At 33.6% G+C, this 16,654-nt stretch overlaps 1 protein-coding gene across 1 annotated transcript in view; it reads right to left on the bottom strand.

Annotated features, from left to right (window-relative positions):
• The window catches only part of LOC143238934 (LIM/homeobox protein Lhx1-like), a 131,854-nt gene that overhangs the window by 105,295 nt on the left and 9,905 nt on the right, over positions 1-16,654 (bottom strand). Inside the window, exon 2 of the mRNA XM_076479590.1 lies at positions 10,945-11,150. Within this exon, the coding sequence (XP_076335705.1) occupies positions 10,945-11,150 (206 nt within the window). The remainder of the gene's footprint in view (positions 1-10,944; positions 11,151-16,654) is intronic.

The raw sequence follows: 16,654 nt of genomic DNA on the forward strand, positions 1-16,654 counted from the left end.
AAATTACTGACAGCGGCAGGTAGCCGTAGTAGTTTTGCCGTAAATGAACAAACTCTATTCAGTTTACACCTAGTGAGCATTAACCGTGAACGTTTGCGTTCACTCAACACTTCTAAGATCAGTGTGTACTTAGCTCAGTTTACACGAGTTACACTGAAAACAATTTGACACTAATTTTGTTTGTACAAAATTGATACTGCTATAGCAGTATACTAAGACTTTTACCTTTAAATTGGCTTATGATGTTGGACGGAATAACATATTGCATTTTTGATTACAATTATTGGTTTGAAGATAAAACAGTACCGTCACATTAGACAAAATCGACAACGCTATACGTGTGTTTGATATTTTTTACACCGTATTTCATTCTTCAACATTTTAGATGTTGATGAATTATAAATAATACGTAAAGTGCGTGAACATTTTGAAGAATTTACTTCGATAAGGTATTTAGTTTTCAGACTAGTTAAAACTGCTAGGTGTTTGTATTTCTGTTCCGTCATAAACAGGTGCTACTCAGTTATGACGTCAACTGTCTATTTTATCACGGGCAGGAGACAGCTGCATGGTGTTCATATCCACTGTCTGTTTCGCCCCGGACTGGTGTCAGCTTGTGTTAATGTCCACTGTATGATTCCTCTCGAGCATATGAAAGCTGGGGTTAATGTTTACATCACAAGATAGCTCTGATGTTCAATGCCAATTTTATAACGAGCACGAATAAGCTGATAATAATTTCCACTGTTTCACTACAGATTGGTGACATTTGCTATTGAAACCCACTGTCTGTACCATCACATGCACGTAGTAGCCTATGTTAACGTCGAAACAGACTTCCTTGAAGGTATGTTACAGCTATGCGTAGTAGAATAGCAAATGCCGACGATATGCCTTATGCAATGATGTACAACGACCTAACTTTTGAGATGCTGTTCAGTGGCAAAGCGGTATGTCTACGGTCTACATCGCTATAGACCAGGTTTCGATACCTGGCGGACAGAACATAGATAGCCCCTTGTGTAACCTTGTGCTTAATTTCAAACAAACTTTTTAAGACTGGACACAAGAAAGCAAATTAAATTTGTCTCTAACACTTTGAAATACAATATCAATATTAGATACGGAAAGATATACAATAGCTTTCATGAGTCACTTTATTTCAGAATGAGTTGAATCATCAACTGTAACAAGAATCTTTAGGTTAAACGTATTTTAGGCGTTAACTCATATTTATTTGTGGTATTAGACTGCTCCAGAGATAAGCAAGCACAACAGGAAAAGGTGTTGACTGGTTATAAGTTTGGTTTGGTTTTTGAATTTCGCGCAAAGCTAGCCGTCCCTAATCTAGCAGTCTAAGTCTAGAGAGAAGGCAACTAGTCATCACCACCCACCGCCAACTCTTGAGCTGCTCTTTTACTGACGAATAATGGAATTGACAACTGCGTTTGTAAAATATATGTATATGTATATATTGACATAATGAAAGAAGAATAAAACATCACAAGAAATGTTTAACCTATACAAGTAATATAGATTTGTGACATATGATTTCAGTTTCTCAGAGAGAGAAGAGCTGCAGATTCGTTTTGGCAGCAAAACCTTACAGACAATTTTTTTTGCAGGACATTGATATCATGCCGATTTGTTTAGGCCTAATTTACAAACACCGTTGGAAATTTCGCAAGCATTCTAAACAAATTTTCAACTGAAGTTAAATATGTGAGTATTAAATACGTTTACCGCTATGACTGCATAACAGTGAGCTGTCATGTTTCGAAAATTAAACAATTTTTAATTATTAGTTGGATTGACCGTCGCATTATAACGCCGCCACAGCTCAAAGGGCGAGCATGTTTGGTGTGACGGAGATTCGAATCCGCGACCATCGCCTTACGAGTCGAGCGCCATAACCACCTAGTCATGCCGGGTCCTGGTTATAAGGGTAAAGAATTAAAATGTTACCCATAATCAGCACTCAACAATCGTCTCATTCTACTCCCATCAACTGTTTTCAGTCTTAGTAATATCTGATTAATTAGTGTTCTCACATATTATATTTAGTTTACATCTCCGGGCTCACAAGCAATTTTAAAGTTTAAGATTTCACTGAAGATTTTAATCTCATTTTAAGAATAAATAACAAATTAATAATGTTTGAAAATTGTTTACTTTTCAAAACATGACAGCATTGCATTGTCATGCAATCATAGCAATAAACGTATTAAATACTCACATATTTAACTTCAGTTCAAAATTTGTTTAGAATGCTTGCGAAATTTCCAATGGTGTTTTAAATTAGGCCTAAACGAATCGGTATAATATCAATGTCCTGGAAAAAAATGTTTGCAGAGTTCTGCTGACGAAACGAATCTGTAGTTCGTCCTCTCTGAGCGACTGAAATCATGTGTCACAAATCATATTATTTGTATAGGTTTACGCATTTTTTGTATTTTTTTTTCTTTTATCATTGTGCCAATATATATATATTTATATGTATTTTCTTTTTACAAAAGTAGCTGTTGATGTAAGAAGTTAAATGTAGTTACTGACTTGAGTGTAACTTTGATTAACTTCGTAAGGTATGATTTTTATTTGTAATGTAGGCTTATTCATTAACCTTATGAGGTAGGTTAATTTACCGATCTGGTCATGTGATTTTGTTTACTGACCTTGTGTTATAGATTTCTTTCTATATCGTTTGACCTAGGTTTGCTTTCTGATCCTTTGAAGGTTTTGTTTTTATTCTCTGAATATTTGCACAGAAAATATTGAGCCCTTCGACACTTTGTATTCTACGTAACCATTCCTTTGTTCGTACTGTTCGAAATATTTCATATCTAAAACTTTAAGTTAGAAATTACCATGGTATAAACATATATTACTTTCGAAATTGTCATGGTGGAGAATATGTTTTGAGATTCCCTAATTAACAATTTTTTAGTTTACTCTAAAGACATTAGTCAATACCACCCACCATGTAATGAAGAGTGGCGAACATATCTCCCAATGCGGATAAATAACGAAGAGAGAGGGGACTCCTTTTAACGTTTGGGCCCACATAATTATCAGGCTTCAACAGGATACAAAGTGTCTGACAAATCAAAGTGAAGTACGTAACATTGTAGGTGACGTAATTCTATAAAGACCTTCCACACGCTAGGTTGATTTTGTCTTCCTTGAGCAACAACACGTAAGAGAGTTGTAGAAAACCACGTGAGAAAATTATAAAAAAAAATTGGCTTCAAGCATCCCTGAGGTGATGCCATCGGCTAGGCATTAAAAAAATCAAACTCCCAGACTTCGCGGGAACTTTTAGTATGAGATTTAAGTCTTTCCACGCTAAGGTACAGGAACTATAAAACAAGGTAGCCCGGTTAAGAACTTGTCCCGAGAACATCTGCCTCATGAGCAGAAACATATATCAAACTGCATTCCAAGTTGCTACCGGTGCTAGATGGTGGGAAGGGAAGACCATATGAAATATTGGTTCTTATGGCAAGATGTAAGAGTAATACTAATGCAATAGGAAAGAAATAACTTTCTTTTGTTTGTTGGTTGATTCATCACTGTAAGATTTCCTTTCAAAACTATCTCCATGTTTATCTGTCTACCTGTGTTCTACTTCACACGATATCTGAATATGTGGTACTTATGCATATTTTATTTCAAATGCGTGTGTTTCCTATAGATTTAGAATGGTTATATATTTTGTTTCTGTGTCTTGGTAGAACTGAAAAGATTACTGTCACGCAACTAGCACATACCAACAATGTGCTATAATATACAAGGCGTCAAAACCTTTCAGATAAATTACTATTATTAGTAAAGGTGCACATGTTAATGACTGAAATAGTTCAAACAGTACTGAGTATTAATCATTACTTCACATATTCACTCACAACACGATCACATAGTTGTGATACTATAATCTAAATTAATCAAGGCTTCTCTTGTTTGCTTCACCAACCGGAAATCTGCTAGCTTGCTTGTTGTTGTTGTTGTTTTGTTGTTGTTTCTTTAGAGTTAATGTTGTACTGCACCTTGATAGTCTTGTCTTTAATGCTGAATGTGACTTTCATAACAGCAGTTTGTTTGTTTCTGAATTTCTCGTGAAGCTACACAAGAGCTAACTGCGCTAGACGTTCCTAATTTAGCAGTGTAAGAGTAGAGGGATAGGAGCTAGTCAACACCACCCACCGCCAACACGTGGGTTACTCTGTTACCAACGGATAGTGAGACTGAAAATAATACTAGCTTTTAAACACACAAGCAGCAAAATAATATTAACGTTTAAGAATATTGACAATAAAATAATATTGAGATCTTAGAACACTAGCAAACAAATAGTATCAACGTTTAAGATTCCAAGCAGTAAAATAATATTAACATCTAAGAATATTGACAATAAAATAATATTGAGATCTTAGAACACTAGCAAACAAATAGTATCAACGTTTAAGATTCCAAGCAGTAAAATAATATTAACATCTAAGAATATTTGCAATGAAATAATTGTAGCATCAAAATATAAGTCAATAAAATATTTCAAGAAACGAAATAATGGTAATAACAACAGAAAATGTTAGAATAAAAGAACAATAAATTAATATACTAAAAGCAATGAAATAATTATTACAACCCTAGAAAGAACACTATGAACAAAATAATATGAAAAATAAATTACTGGAACAACTTAAAGAGTAAATGAATACTAGCATTTAAACGTCATTAACAGCATAATGCATATTAATAAGGTTGCGGCCCGACATGGCCAGGTGGGTTAATGTGTTCGACTCATAATCTAAGGGTCTCGGGTTCGAATCCCGGTCGCACCAAACATGCTCGCCATTTCAGCCGTGGGGGCGTTATAATATGACGGTCAATCCCATTATTCATTGGTAAAAGAGTAGCCCAAGAGTTGGCGGTGGGTTGGTGGTGATGACAAGCTGCCTTCCCCTAAACTTACATTGCTAAATTAGGGACGGCTAGCGCAGATAGCCCTCGTGTAACTTTGCACGAAGTTCAAAAACAAACAAACAAAACATTAATGTTGAACAAAAATATTGTGTAAACTGATACTAAATACAAATTAGTATAGTATTGTCGAATGAACGTTAACAGTAAATAAATGATAGCGTTAGAACATTGTTAATAATATTTCAGGTTACGCTCTAGATACATTACTAACAATTTTATTACTAATAAAATTGTTTTATTTTATTATATGATAAACGAATAAATATTTTGCAATAGTGTTTTAAACAACTAAAAGCTCTAAAACAGCTCTCTCTGGATGGAAAAAAATGTGCAAAATTAGGCTATTGGTTCTATTTATTAAGATTAAGACATACAAATATTTATAATGAAAAATTATCCATGCTTTCTAGCATGATATGTTCAGATATATGATTATTTTAAAACAAAATAAGAAACTTTATGACCTATGTTTCAAAAATCAATGATTGCAGAAGAATCGTTGAGGGTCGTAACAAAATATTCAACCATTGCAACAGAATCTTTAAGAATCATAACAAAAATCAGTTATTGATTGTTTCTTTGTTTTTGAATTTCGCACAAAGCTACTCGAGGGCTATCTGTGCTAGCCGTCCCTAATTTAGCAGCGTAAGACTAGAGGAAAGGCAGCTAGTCATCACCACCCACCGCCAACTCTTGGGCTACTCTTTTACCAAAGAATAGTGGGATTGACCGTCACATTATAGCGCCCCCACGGCTGAAAGGGCGAGCAGGTTTGGCGCGACGTGGATTCGAACCCGCGACCCTCAGATTACGAGTCGCACGCCTTAACACACTTGGCCATGCTGGGCCATTTAGTCATTCCAGCAGAATCTTTAAGAGTTTTAGCAAAAAATTAACCATTGCAACCGAATATTTAATTAAGAGTCGTAGTAAAATCAAACCATTGCAGTAGAATCTTTAAGAATCATAGCAAAAATTAATCATTGCAACAGAATTAATACAAGAAAATCAAAGAAAAAACAAAATTTTGAAGTTGTTGATCATGAAGAAACTGCCATAATAATTACAAAAACAACAATTTAAAATACTTTCGAATATTACTACTCTTTGTTTTTAGACATTCAGAAAAGAAACCAGTTCCATCTGAACTTTTTTCAACTAAACGCTTTTGTATCTCTTTCTTTAGCGTTATTTCCTGCGCAAACAGACTATTGGTCATTTCAAATTAAAAATAGCTAATTTTTAAAACCCATTCCACACTTTGTTTGTAGATGTATTATTAGGTTGAGGAATAATTCGTGAGCGTTTTTAAATAATTTCATTCAAGCATTACATGCGAGACTATACAATACTTCAATGCATGAACACATTACACCCAAAACATTTATTATGATACTTTATTTCATGTAATACCTTGGTATATAGTATGCATTGTTTTAAACGAAATTGCAAGAAATTAAATGCGAAAAGCAGATGGTGTCGAAAATGCTCGATTTTGTCCTCTTGACATTCCATTTAATGAGCTGAAAATGAAAGCAAAAATTAAAGACATATGAAAATCAAACACACCATCTATTAGAGCAAAAAATTATCTACCAAATGACATGAAATATTTTGTGAAAGCATTTCATTTATGAATATATTTGTTTAACTTGAAAAAACGCTCACGAATTATTCCTCAACCCAATACATAACACGATCTTTACGCTTTCTACACTCGCGGACAGTAACTAAGTAATGCTACATTGAACGTTAATGTGCTTACGTATATTTATATGCAGAAATATCTACATAAATTATCATTCAAAGTACTATTTACTATTTAAAAATATGATTTACCACTATCAAGCACATATTTTATGTCTAGAGTTGATACAGTACTGTGTAACTGTAAATTTTACGTATATATAATCTAAGCACCTGCAATGTTCACAAACTTCTAAAACACGAGCCATGTACCAGTGCACGTCAACAATCGAGTTCGTTTGATTTACCTAAAACATTACGTAACTTCCGCTGTAGAAAGTTTCTTCTGCGGAAGCCTCACTCTTTGAATGCAAATACCCATGCCAACGAACTGAAGCCAAACCATCCCCTTTTGCCCAAACGCTATTATTACAACTCACTTAATATGATTGTTTTCTGTAATTTGTAACCATTTGAAGGGTGTAAACTATAATTACCAGTCTTTAAGTTTGTAAAGAGTTAGAACCCAGGCTATAACTACACTTTAAGAAGTCCTTATAAGCATGGGTGTCCACAGGATATAGTAAAGAGGGAGAAAAACTGACAAAATCATATCAAAGCTATAATTAAAGAAATGCAAAACTGTGTCTACAATACGAACTCCCCGATTTACACTCGTATGATTATTACAATACTAATATCCCATTACTTCAATAATTTCTGCATTTATAATTTTCTGTCATAGTTTAGTTATTAAATTAATTAGAAGAATGAACCTTACAACAGAAGAGAATTTCGCTCTTTTTGGGTCTTTCTATAAAGTTAAACATCACATCCACGTTTGTTAACGATCAATTTTAACTTGGATTTTGGGAATGGCTGCGAAGCATAGTGCTCAAATTTTGAACTTTAGGCACATTACAAAAGTAATAGACTATGCTTTGATTCGGTTCAGTGTCAAACTTTAATGGCAGCGGCTACTGCTGGCTAGCTGCCCTCCTTTCCTTTCGTCCGCAGCTCGAAATCAAGAAGAGTTTACACAAACACATGTATTCCGTTACAAGTTATCTAAGAAGAGTTTACACAGACATGTGTTCCATTACAAATTATCTAAGGAGAGTTTACACAGACATGTATTCCGTTACAAATTATCTAAAGAGAGTTTACACAACATGTATTCCGTTACAAATTATCTAAGAAGAGTTTGCACATTAATGTAAAATGATTAATGTATTATCAGAACGAAACACGTTTAAACAAAAATTTAGAAGCTATCAAGAATGTTATGTAAAAGATACCAACGTGGGTCACAGGTAACTTTACGGAATTACAACACTAAAATTTTGGGGTTCGATTCCACTCGGTAAACAGAACATATATGGCCCATTATATGGTTCTGCGTTAAAACGAAATAATATAGGATATATATATACATATATATATATTGTTATAAGAATGTTTAACTCTTGGCCGATAATATGAAAATTTTACCAGTGAAAATTAAAGCTGTGTACACTTAACTAAACGGAAGATTTTTAACTTGAGTGTTTTTTTTTTCATTTCTTGTTGTTGTTAACAGATCATGTATAGTTCTGGATTCAATATAGAAATTATGTTTCCTGTGAATGAGAGCTATCAGTACTTTGTTCATTTGCTTCCTGGTGGGTTAGCGGTAACTATTCGGACCTATAAAGCTAAATCTAGGGTTTGATTCCCCGCAGTGAAGAAAGCGCAGATAGTCCATTGTCTATATTTGCGCTAAAAACTTGAGCAACAACAACTTTGCCTATTCTGATATAAAACCTTGAATATCACAGTAGTAAAGAGCTACAATGACCCGAGGCCCTCATTAAGATTCAGTAGTTGAAACTGCCGAGTTGCTATGAATGGTGATTTAAACTTCAAGGTTTTCTTTAACGTTTCCTTCGCTAAATGTGGCGGGTTATATTGACCGGTGAGTTAAATATCTACACGACAGTCTAACTTGTTATTATATGGATGGTAATGGTTTCTCTGCACGAATATGAATAGACAAATATACCTCCCTAAAATATAACGACACAGTCTTCTAAACAAGATTGAAAAATATAAGGATTTGCTATACCACATAACTATTAATATTTACATCACAAGAATGGACACCTTACTATCAGTTTTAAAGGTTTTGTTTGTTTGTTAGTTTATTTCTAGACAAGCGCTGTAGTTTACTCCATGTATTAACATAGCAGATATCTCAAATAATTTACGTGTATCGCTTCGTTTTACTTTTATCCTTTCTGTTTCAGGCCCGGCATGGCCAGGTGGTTAAGACACTCAATTCGTAATCCGAGGGTCGCGGATTCGAATTCCCATCACACCTGCTCGCTCTTTCAGCCGTGAAGGCTTTATAATGTGACGGTCAATCCCACTATTCGTTGGTAAAATAATCGCTCAAAGAGTTGATGGTGGGTGGTGATGACTAGCTGCCTTCCCTTTAGTCTTACACTACTAGATTATGGATGACTAGCAAATCTTTCTATTTCTTTTTATTTATGTTCACGTGTTTTCTATTCTAAATTGGTTGTAATACATTTTTCCTCTTGTACTTCAGTTTATTTGCTGTTTGAAGTTAAACATATTTATTGAATTGGTGTTTCACCTACTATGTTTGATAATTTAGAATTAGGCAAGATGTCTACGTTCTAATTAACACACTGAAACATTTACAATTAAGTTACAAATGCCACAGTATTGAATTTTTACTGTATGCGTTTAGACCTTTAAAATTCCAAGCTATTCACTATTTCTTTCTGTACCTTTCTACAGAAGAATACTCCTGACGTGAAAGATTTGTGGAGAACAAACAGATGTTGCAAAATTGAGTGATTGCTGTTTCTGAACCAACTGCTGAAAGACAAACTAGAGTGAGAGAATAAGAGAGGAAGAGAACAATTGATAATACCTCCGGAAAGGATGAAGTTGGAAAGGAGACACATAACACAGAAAAGAGATACCAAAAAATGTGTCAGGTTTAGAGGAGAGAAAAAAACTTATGGCTATAAGGGATGAAATCACGATCTTGTCAAAGGAAATCTTAGAAACAACACAACTCATGTTTTGTGAAACACAAGTCTGCCGTGTGGATGTCTGTCTCCTACAGAAGTTCAAGTTAGAAACAACACAATCATTCCAGGCTAACAAAACAAAACACAAAAATATTTTGACTGGTGAACAATTTTGTGTTGAATTTTATACAATCTAAACTTAATCAATCTTATTAGTAAATTAGGCATACACTTAAGAGCCTAAACTGTAACCCAAATACTGCATAAAAACGTTATTAAATCACTTCAAATGAAGAATGATATTCGTGTCTATCGTAAGTTATGTCCGAAAGATTCAAACCAGAACTCGTTAAAAATGTGTCTTTACAACAAAACAATGTATTAAAATACTAAACTGAAACTCGCACACTTGTGATGTTGAAGACACACAAAAACATCTATTTGCCGCACTACAACATACAGTTGTATTACAGTTAACGAAAGTTTGTGTTTGGAAAACTTAATATTTCTTCGTTGTGAAATGGCACAATTTGTTTTAATTTACAGCTTTTTTTTGTAGTTTAGTGACACGGGATTAAATCATAAGTCCAAAAAGCAGGTTAGGGACACGAGAATAGATAATGAGCTTTTGAATAAAAATAACTTAAGGGACACAATAGTAAAACATGGTTTTACAAGGAGAAAACATAACATTAAATCATGGATGATAAGAAGAAAACTTAGAGACAGTGAATAAAACTGTGACTTCACGATGACGAGAAAACCACTTGAAGTAAAAATGTATCTCAGGAAGGCTGGTATGGGTATTAACACTTTTACTAATAAAGCAGAGAACAACATTTTGACTTGAAGATGTCCTAAGAAGGTCGAAACGTTGTTCTCTGCTGTATTAGTAAAAGTGTTAATACCCGTACCAGCTGTCCTGAGATACAAAAGGATGACATTGTGAATAAGCAAATTTAGAGACACGAGGTGAAATCATGAGTTTGTGAAGAATAGAACTTACACGAAAAGAATTAAATAATTAATTTATCAAGCCTCCTCTGTTTAAAATAATGAAAAATTAGAAATGGAAAAAATAATACATTTTTTTAGGTTTATCCTTTCGTTTTATTTTGCAAGAAAAATATGTAAAGAAAAATCACGTTTTAAGCTTCGTAAAGACTTTTGGTATTTAAGTTTAAGATAAAACATAATCATATTATGTTTAAAGATGTCCAACAACAAATTTCACCTTGATTGTGTCGACTATTCAGATAGTCTTCCTTACAAATGAAACACTTTTCGTCCAGAACATACAGCTCTTCTCCTGTTGACAGCTGTTTCCTACACACCATGCAGGTGAAGCATTTTAAATGAAAGACCTTGTTGCGAGCTCTTCGAACTAAATCTGTGGGGGATATCCCCTGACTGCAGCCAGCACATTTGGTTCCAAATCGCCTAGAAAGAAAAAGCACTAAGCATTATTGGAAAACCGTCTAGACGCGTGAAATATATAACATTAAAATTGTGAATATTTACGAAATATGTAAAGAACAGTGGTGCAAAGTTCACACTAGTTTTGACAAAAAGTAAAAAATTAAGTGATCCAATTTCGTAAAATTTAGTTATTTTTTTATTTTATCAGTAAAGTATGTTGTTATTATGTTTTAAATATCCAACTTTTATGCATGCAGATAAAAACATCACACATACAAGATAACAGTATATATATATACATATATAGAAATAGAGATAGAGAGACTTTCATAGCAATAGTAAGCTTTAACCTGGACATCTCTGTCTTTATTATGCTGCTTACGTAAGTAATTGGCCATCATGGAGTTGAATGCCAGTTTCAGGAGATACATTTTAGTTAACTCCCACAGTGTTGCGGTTATAGTAATTGTTTTTGCTGTTTTTTATAGTATTTCATTAAGAGCGACTACCTTCCCATAAATGGCAACTTTGGATGTGATACGATACGTTATTGGCTTGACCACCCATATTTCTTATCAATTTTTTTATCTCATATGTGGCGCTGGCGAAGAAAAGTTAAGTCTGGTGGATGTGAGAGAGTTACCAGTACAGATACCTTTCTAACGTTTTGTGTGAAGAATTCTTTATATGTTATTTTGAGATGAGATTTAGATGAAACTAGCGACATAGGTTAAACTCTGCATCACTTGGTTATTAAAACACCTTGATATGATGCTCACCTACTTACCTAGTCTAGTCCTTAGTGGATAATTAGTTAACTTGTTTTAGTTTACCCTCTTATCTGTATATATTTAATGGGAATTTATATATTTGAACATTTTTACTATTATATATTTTTTATCATTTCTGATGTTCCAATGTCTTGTAACATACTTTATAGTTTTTCTTAATGCAATAAAATTTCATTATCTTCTAAATGTTTAAGGGACAATACTTGTATTAAGTAGCTGTAAAATTGCGTGTTTACTGAGAAAAATTTTAATTTAGTCATATGTTAATTTTGTTCAGACGCTATTCTAACTGATTTTGTCCATTTGTTTCGTAAAATGAGAGGGTAACCTTCAAAAGTGTCTGGTAATAGATAATAAATAAAATAATAAATACATTTAGAACATTAAAAATTAGAAATCATGTAATGATGGATCTACAGGTATTTGACCAAAACATGTATTATCTTACTTATGATACTTAGAAATTCAGTCATAAGTTTCACACAGACGTATTGTCATTTCCCCCATAAAAGTAACCTAAAGTATTAAAGAACCATGTATATTCCTCTTAGCGTGTTGGGTTGCAGATTGAAGGATCCGAGGTCCGAGACTCAAACAAAGCTCTAGTGGTCAGTCGTTCATCGTGAGGGCAGTTCTATCTCACTCTATTCTAGCCGTTTCATTAATCTCAGTATGCAGTTGTGTTCCTAATTAACTTCCCAGTTTCATTATCCTTTGTATATACGATTCAAATGTTTATCAGCAACACTGAAATATAGATAATTTTTTTGTTTTTTTAATGTCCAGGTATGCCTGCTCTAAATTAGGTGTTGTATCTGCATTTGATATTCACATATTAATCATTTTACCCAAAAGGTTACTTATCACAACTATGTTTCAAGTGCGGAAAAAAGCCGCTAAAACTATTTATTCAATATGTAGTTATCCGCTACTAGAGCGTACAGTATGATTATAGATAACATTGATTGGTGAGATCCTTTGTTCGTGTAAAATACCTAGCAGAGCTTACAATATAAGTACTGGTCGGTGACAACTTATTGATCATAAGCTATATTCAATATCTCTTATGATTATATCTCTATTATACAGGTATGAGAGAAAACATTTATTGCAAAATAAGAAAGTTATGTAGGGTTGGCTGGTAAACTTGAAAATAAGTAACAAAATAAGATTGAAGTGGGTATATAACTTGATTTAGCTAATAGTCACATTTAAGAATGTAAGCCATGTCGACTTTACATGAAGAATACAACCTCTACACTATTGGCTTCCCCACTTTATCTCTCGAAAACTTGGTGTTTGATAAAATATCAATTTCAATCATTATACCTTTCGTTTAATTAGCTTTAGAATACTACTTTTTTGACTAATTTACAATAGAGCAACACTTTACGATTGGAAATTCTGATTTTATTTGTGTTGCCAGTGAGGAAGCCGTTAAAGTAAGTATTTTATTCTTCATATAAAGTCGGAACGTTTAAGTCTGCTGTGTGATTATTATCCGGCTTAAGTGTTATGTTTACTTCTACCCCTATCTTGCTTAGTTCTTTTTCATTTTTAAGTCCAGTTGCTAGCTTTGCATAGCTTGTTTTATTAAGGATAAATTGTTTCTCAATAGTTGTTCGTTTACATTTTTATAAGACGGCGTTTTTTGTTTACAAGGTTATATAATGTATTTTAAAACTTTATAAATTTTACATAGAATAATAATACAATAGGTAGTTAAATATCGTGAAGACTATTTTGCTCTATTCAATGACTTTTGGGACGCTCTGGATATATATTGGAGATAAAGCGACTATGCTAGGTAGCTCCTCATATCTAGCTCCTGATTAACTGTATTAATTTATTTTTACGTCTTCGATTCATACATAATACAGACATTGGTTCCTTAAAGGCCACGATTGTATAATGTACAAAGCATTGAGTATTCTTCATATTGCATATACCTAATATTTATCTGTTATTGGCTGGTAATTCTATTTCACCTTGTATTTGAGCTTTATAAGGAAACACCAAAGTAATGTAAAAAAAATAAATATCTTCAAAGAATTATCTCTAGAATTATGATTTGTTTACTTTTTTATTTTGCATAAAACAGTAACAATATAGGTAGTGGAAGATCGTGAAAACTGTTTTATTTTATTAAATTATGATAAAATTATAGTTACTCCTAGAACTAGGTCGGCGCTGAGTCTACTGAAGAAAATTACGATGAACGAAAATAAGAAATATAGGTTTTAGCTATTCGCTGATTTTTGACTTTGGGACGCTCTGGATAGATGAGAACTGGCCTACACCCCGGAGATAGAGCGTCTATGCTAGGTAGCCCTTCATATCTATCTTTTCTAGAGAAAAAATGAAGATGACTTCTATACTGCTTTAATATTGGAGACCGTGAAATCCTTACATAGTGTTTTTTTGTTGTTGTTGTTTTTGAATTTCGCGCAAAGTTACATGAGGACTATTTGCACTAACTGTCCATAATTTAACAGTGTAAAACTAGAGGGAAGACAGTAGTCATCGCCACCCACTGCCCGCTGTTAGGCTACTTTTTTCTAACGAATAGTGGGATTGACCGTCAAATTATAACGCTCTCAGTGCTGAAAGAGTGAGCATGTTAGATATGACGGTTATTCGATACCATCGACCTTCAATTCCGATTGCGAGTCGAGCGCCCTATCCACCTGGCCATGCCAAGCCACACTACAAAGACAATGTTAGCGGACTCTTTGGTACTTTGCACTTCAATAATGCTGTAAAGATCTGCATACAAAAAATTACTTTGTTTTCACATGTTACGTTTTATCGGTTGTCAGCACAAACACGAACTTGCGTAATTTATCAGGTTACTTTAAAATGTTTTATTTATGAATAAATGTTTGTTTGTTTGGAATTAAGCACAAAGCTTCACAATAGGCTATCTGTGCTCTGCCCATCGCGGGTATCGAAACCCGGTTTCTAGCCGTGTAAATCCACAGACATACTCCTGGACCATTGGGATGGGGGGCGAATAAATACTACATAGTTGTCAAGAACATTATATAGTTTTTGTGCTTGGTTCGTAATTTCTAAAGTTTTAAGAGGATAAATAAGTCAACACTGTTGGTTAAAAGCAGTATAGCTGAAAAAGTTAAAGTGCAGTAGGTAGAGCTGGTAAGCCTAGACACACGACTGTAGGATACCAGAGTGTGCTATCTTCAATGTGAATGACAATACTAAAGGCACAAATCCAGTAACTTTTGAAAATTAGTTGATTTTTTCTGTCAAGAGACTAAGAAGCTTCCTAGAAATTATCTTCTTAGAATGAACCGTTCTTGTTCAACTTGAAATCGGTTTAATAGAATCTCTCCGCTTCCGCCCTCTTTGACAGTAGATGCAAAGCCTCTCCATTATCTTCTTCGCACCTTTGCAAGAACGTCTTTATCGCGGAATAAAATCATAGAAATCCAGATAAGAGCAGACTAGTGCTGGACTGTAGGCGACAAAAATAGTGTAAGCTACGTGAACTGTCAAAGCAATCCGCTTAAAGGAAACTCTCACACAAGACATAGAAAGTGAGGAACAAGTAGAATCAGGATATCCAAGAGAATTTTGTCTTTAGCCATGCTTCAAATAAGAGAATCAACAGAGCACAATATTAACCACATAGCTAAGCGACCTCTAACCTCAGTTATGTATTTCTAATCGTGGTTTGATTTATAATACATTATATTTATGAAATAACTATAACACTAAGCGAGACATCGACTTTTAAAGGAAACACTTGCATATATCTGTTTGACTTAACTTTAAATAATTATTGCATGTAACGAAGAAATACGAAGATTTTACGAGAACTTTGGAGCCGCAGGCGCTTTATAAAAATTATATTAAAATCCAATTATTCGATTAGAGAAACCTATAAATAGGCGTAAGTTTTTTGGCAAATAGTACTCTTTTTAGTTCATCGGTACCAAATTTAGAGCCGGCTAACAGCTTTTTTACTGCATAAGCGACTTCATATTCGTTTTTTTAGTTAAAATAGCATAAAAATACACGTAAAGAGTATTGCTTTATCATTACCATCTCTTTGACAAACACTGACTGCTGCTTTGACTGACTTGTGGGATTATTTTAAATCAGTACAAATGCTTACTATTATATTTAACTTTATTACCTAGGAACCAAAGGAAATTAGCCAATACATATGCACGTGTATTTTATTTATTTATAGCTGAACACGAACTCTTTGGGAACCGATCCGCGTTAAAAACCTCGAACTGCAAATAAAAAACAGAGAAATATAATGGATATAAAATGTGAGTGTTCGTTTTATCTATTCTCGTTTCATTATAGGGTAGAAAGCAAAGTATTATTGGATAATAATTTAGTTTGATCATTAGAAAGCAAAGTATTATTGGATAATAATTTTGTTTGATCATTAGAAAGCAAAGTATTATTGGATAATAATTTTGTTTGATCATTTAAATTTACTTTTGTTCATATTTTAACACCTCTGAATAATAAAACAGGCATAGTTGAAAAAAATAGTTTGTCAAACCCTCGCTAGAGTCATTTATAGCGTAAACAGTTAATTAATTTTCAAACAATAGAGTGGACGTAAATAATAAAAAGTGTTTAAAGATGTTACATTCAATAAAATTGAACTGATGTGGTTGAGAGCAAAAGATGTTACAATCACGCACACACAAAATCAATAGAATATTCACTTATGTCTTGGCTGGCTTCTCA

This window comes from Tachypleus tridentatus, chromosome 13 (assembly GCF_004210375.1).
Source record: "Tachypleus tridentatus isolate NWPU-2018 chromosome 13, ASM421037v1, whole genome shotgun sequence".
In the NCBI taxonomy this organism is placed as follows: Eukaryota; Metazoa; Arthropoda; class Merostomata; order Xiphosura; family Limulidae; genus Tachypleus; species Tachypleus tridentatus.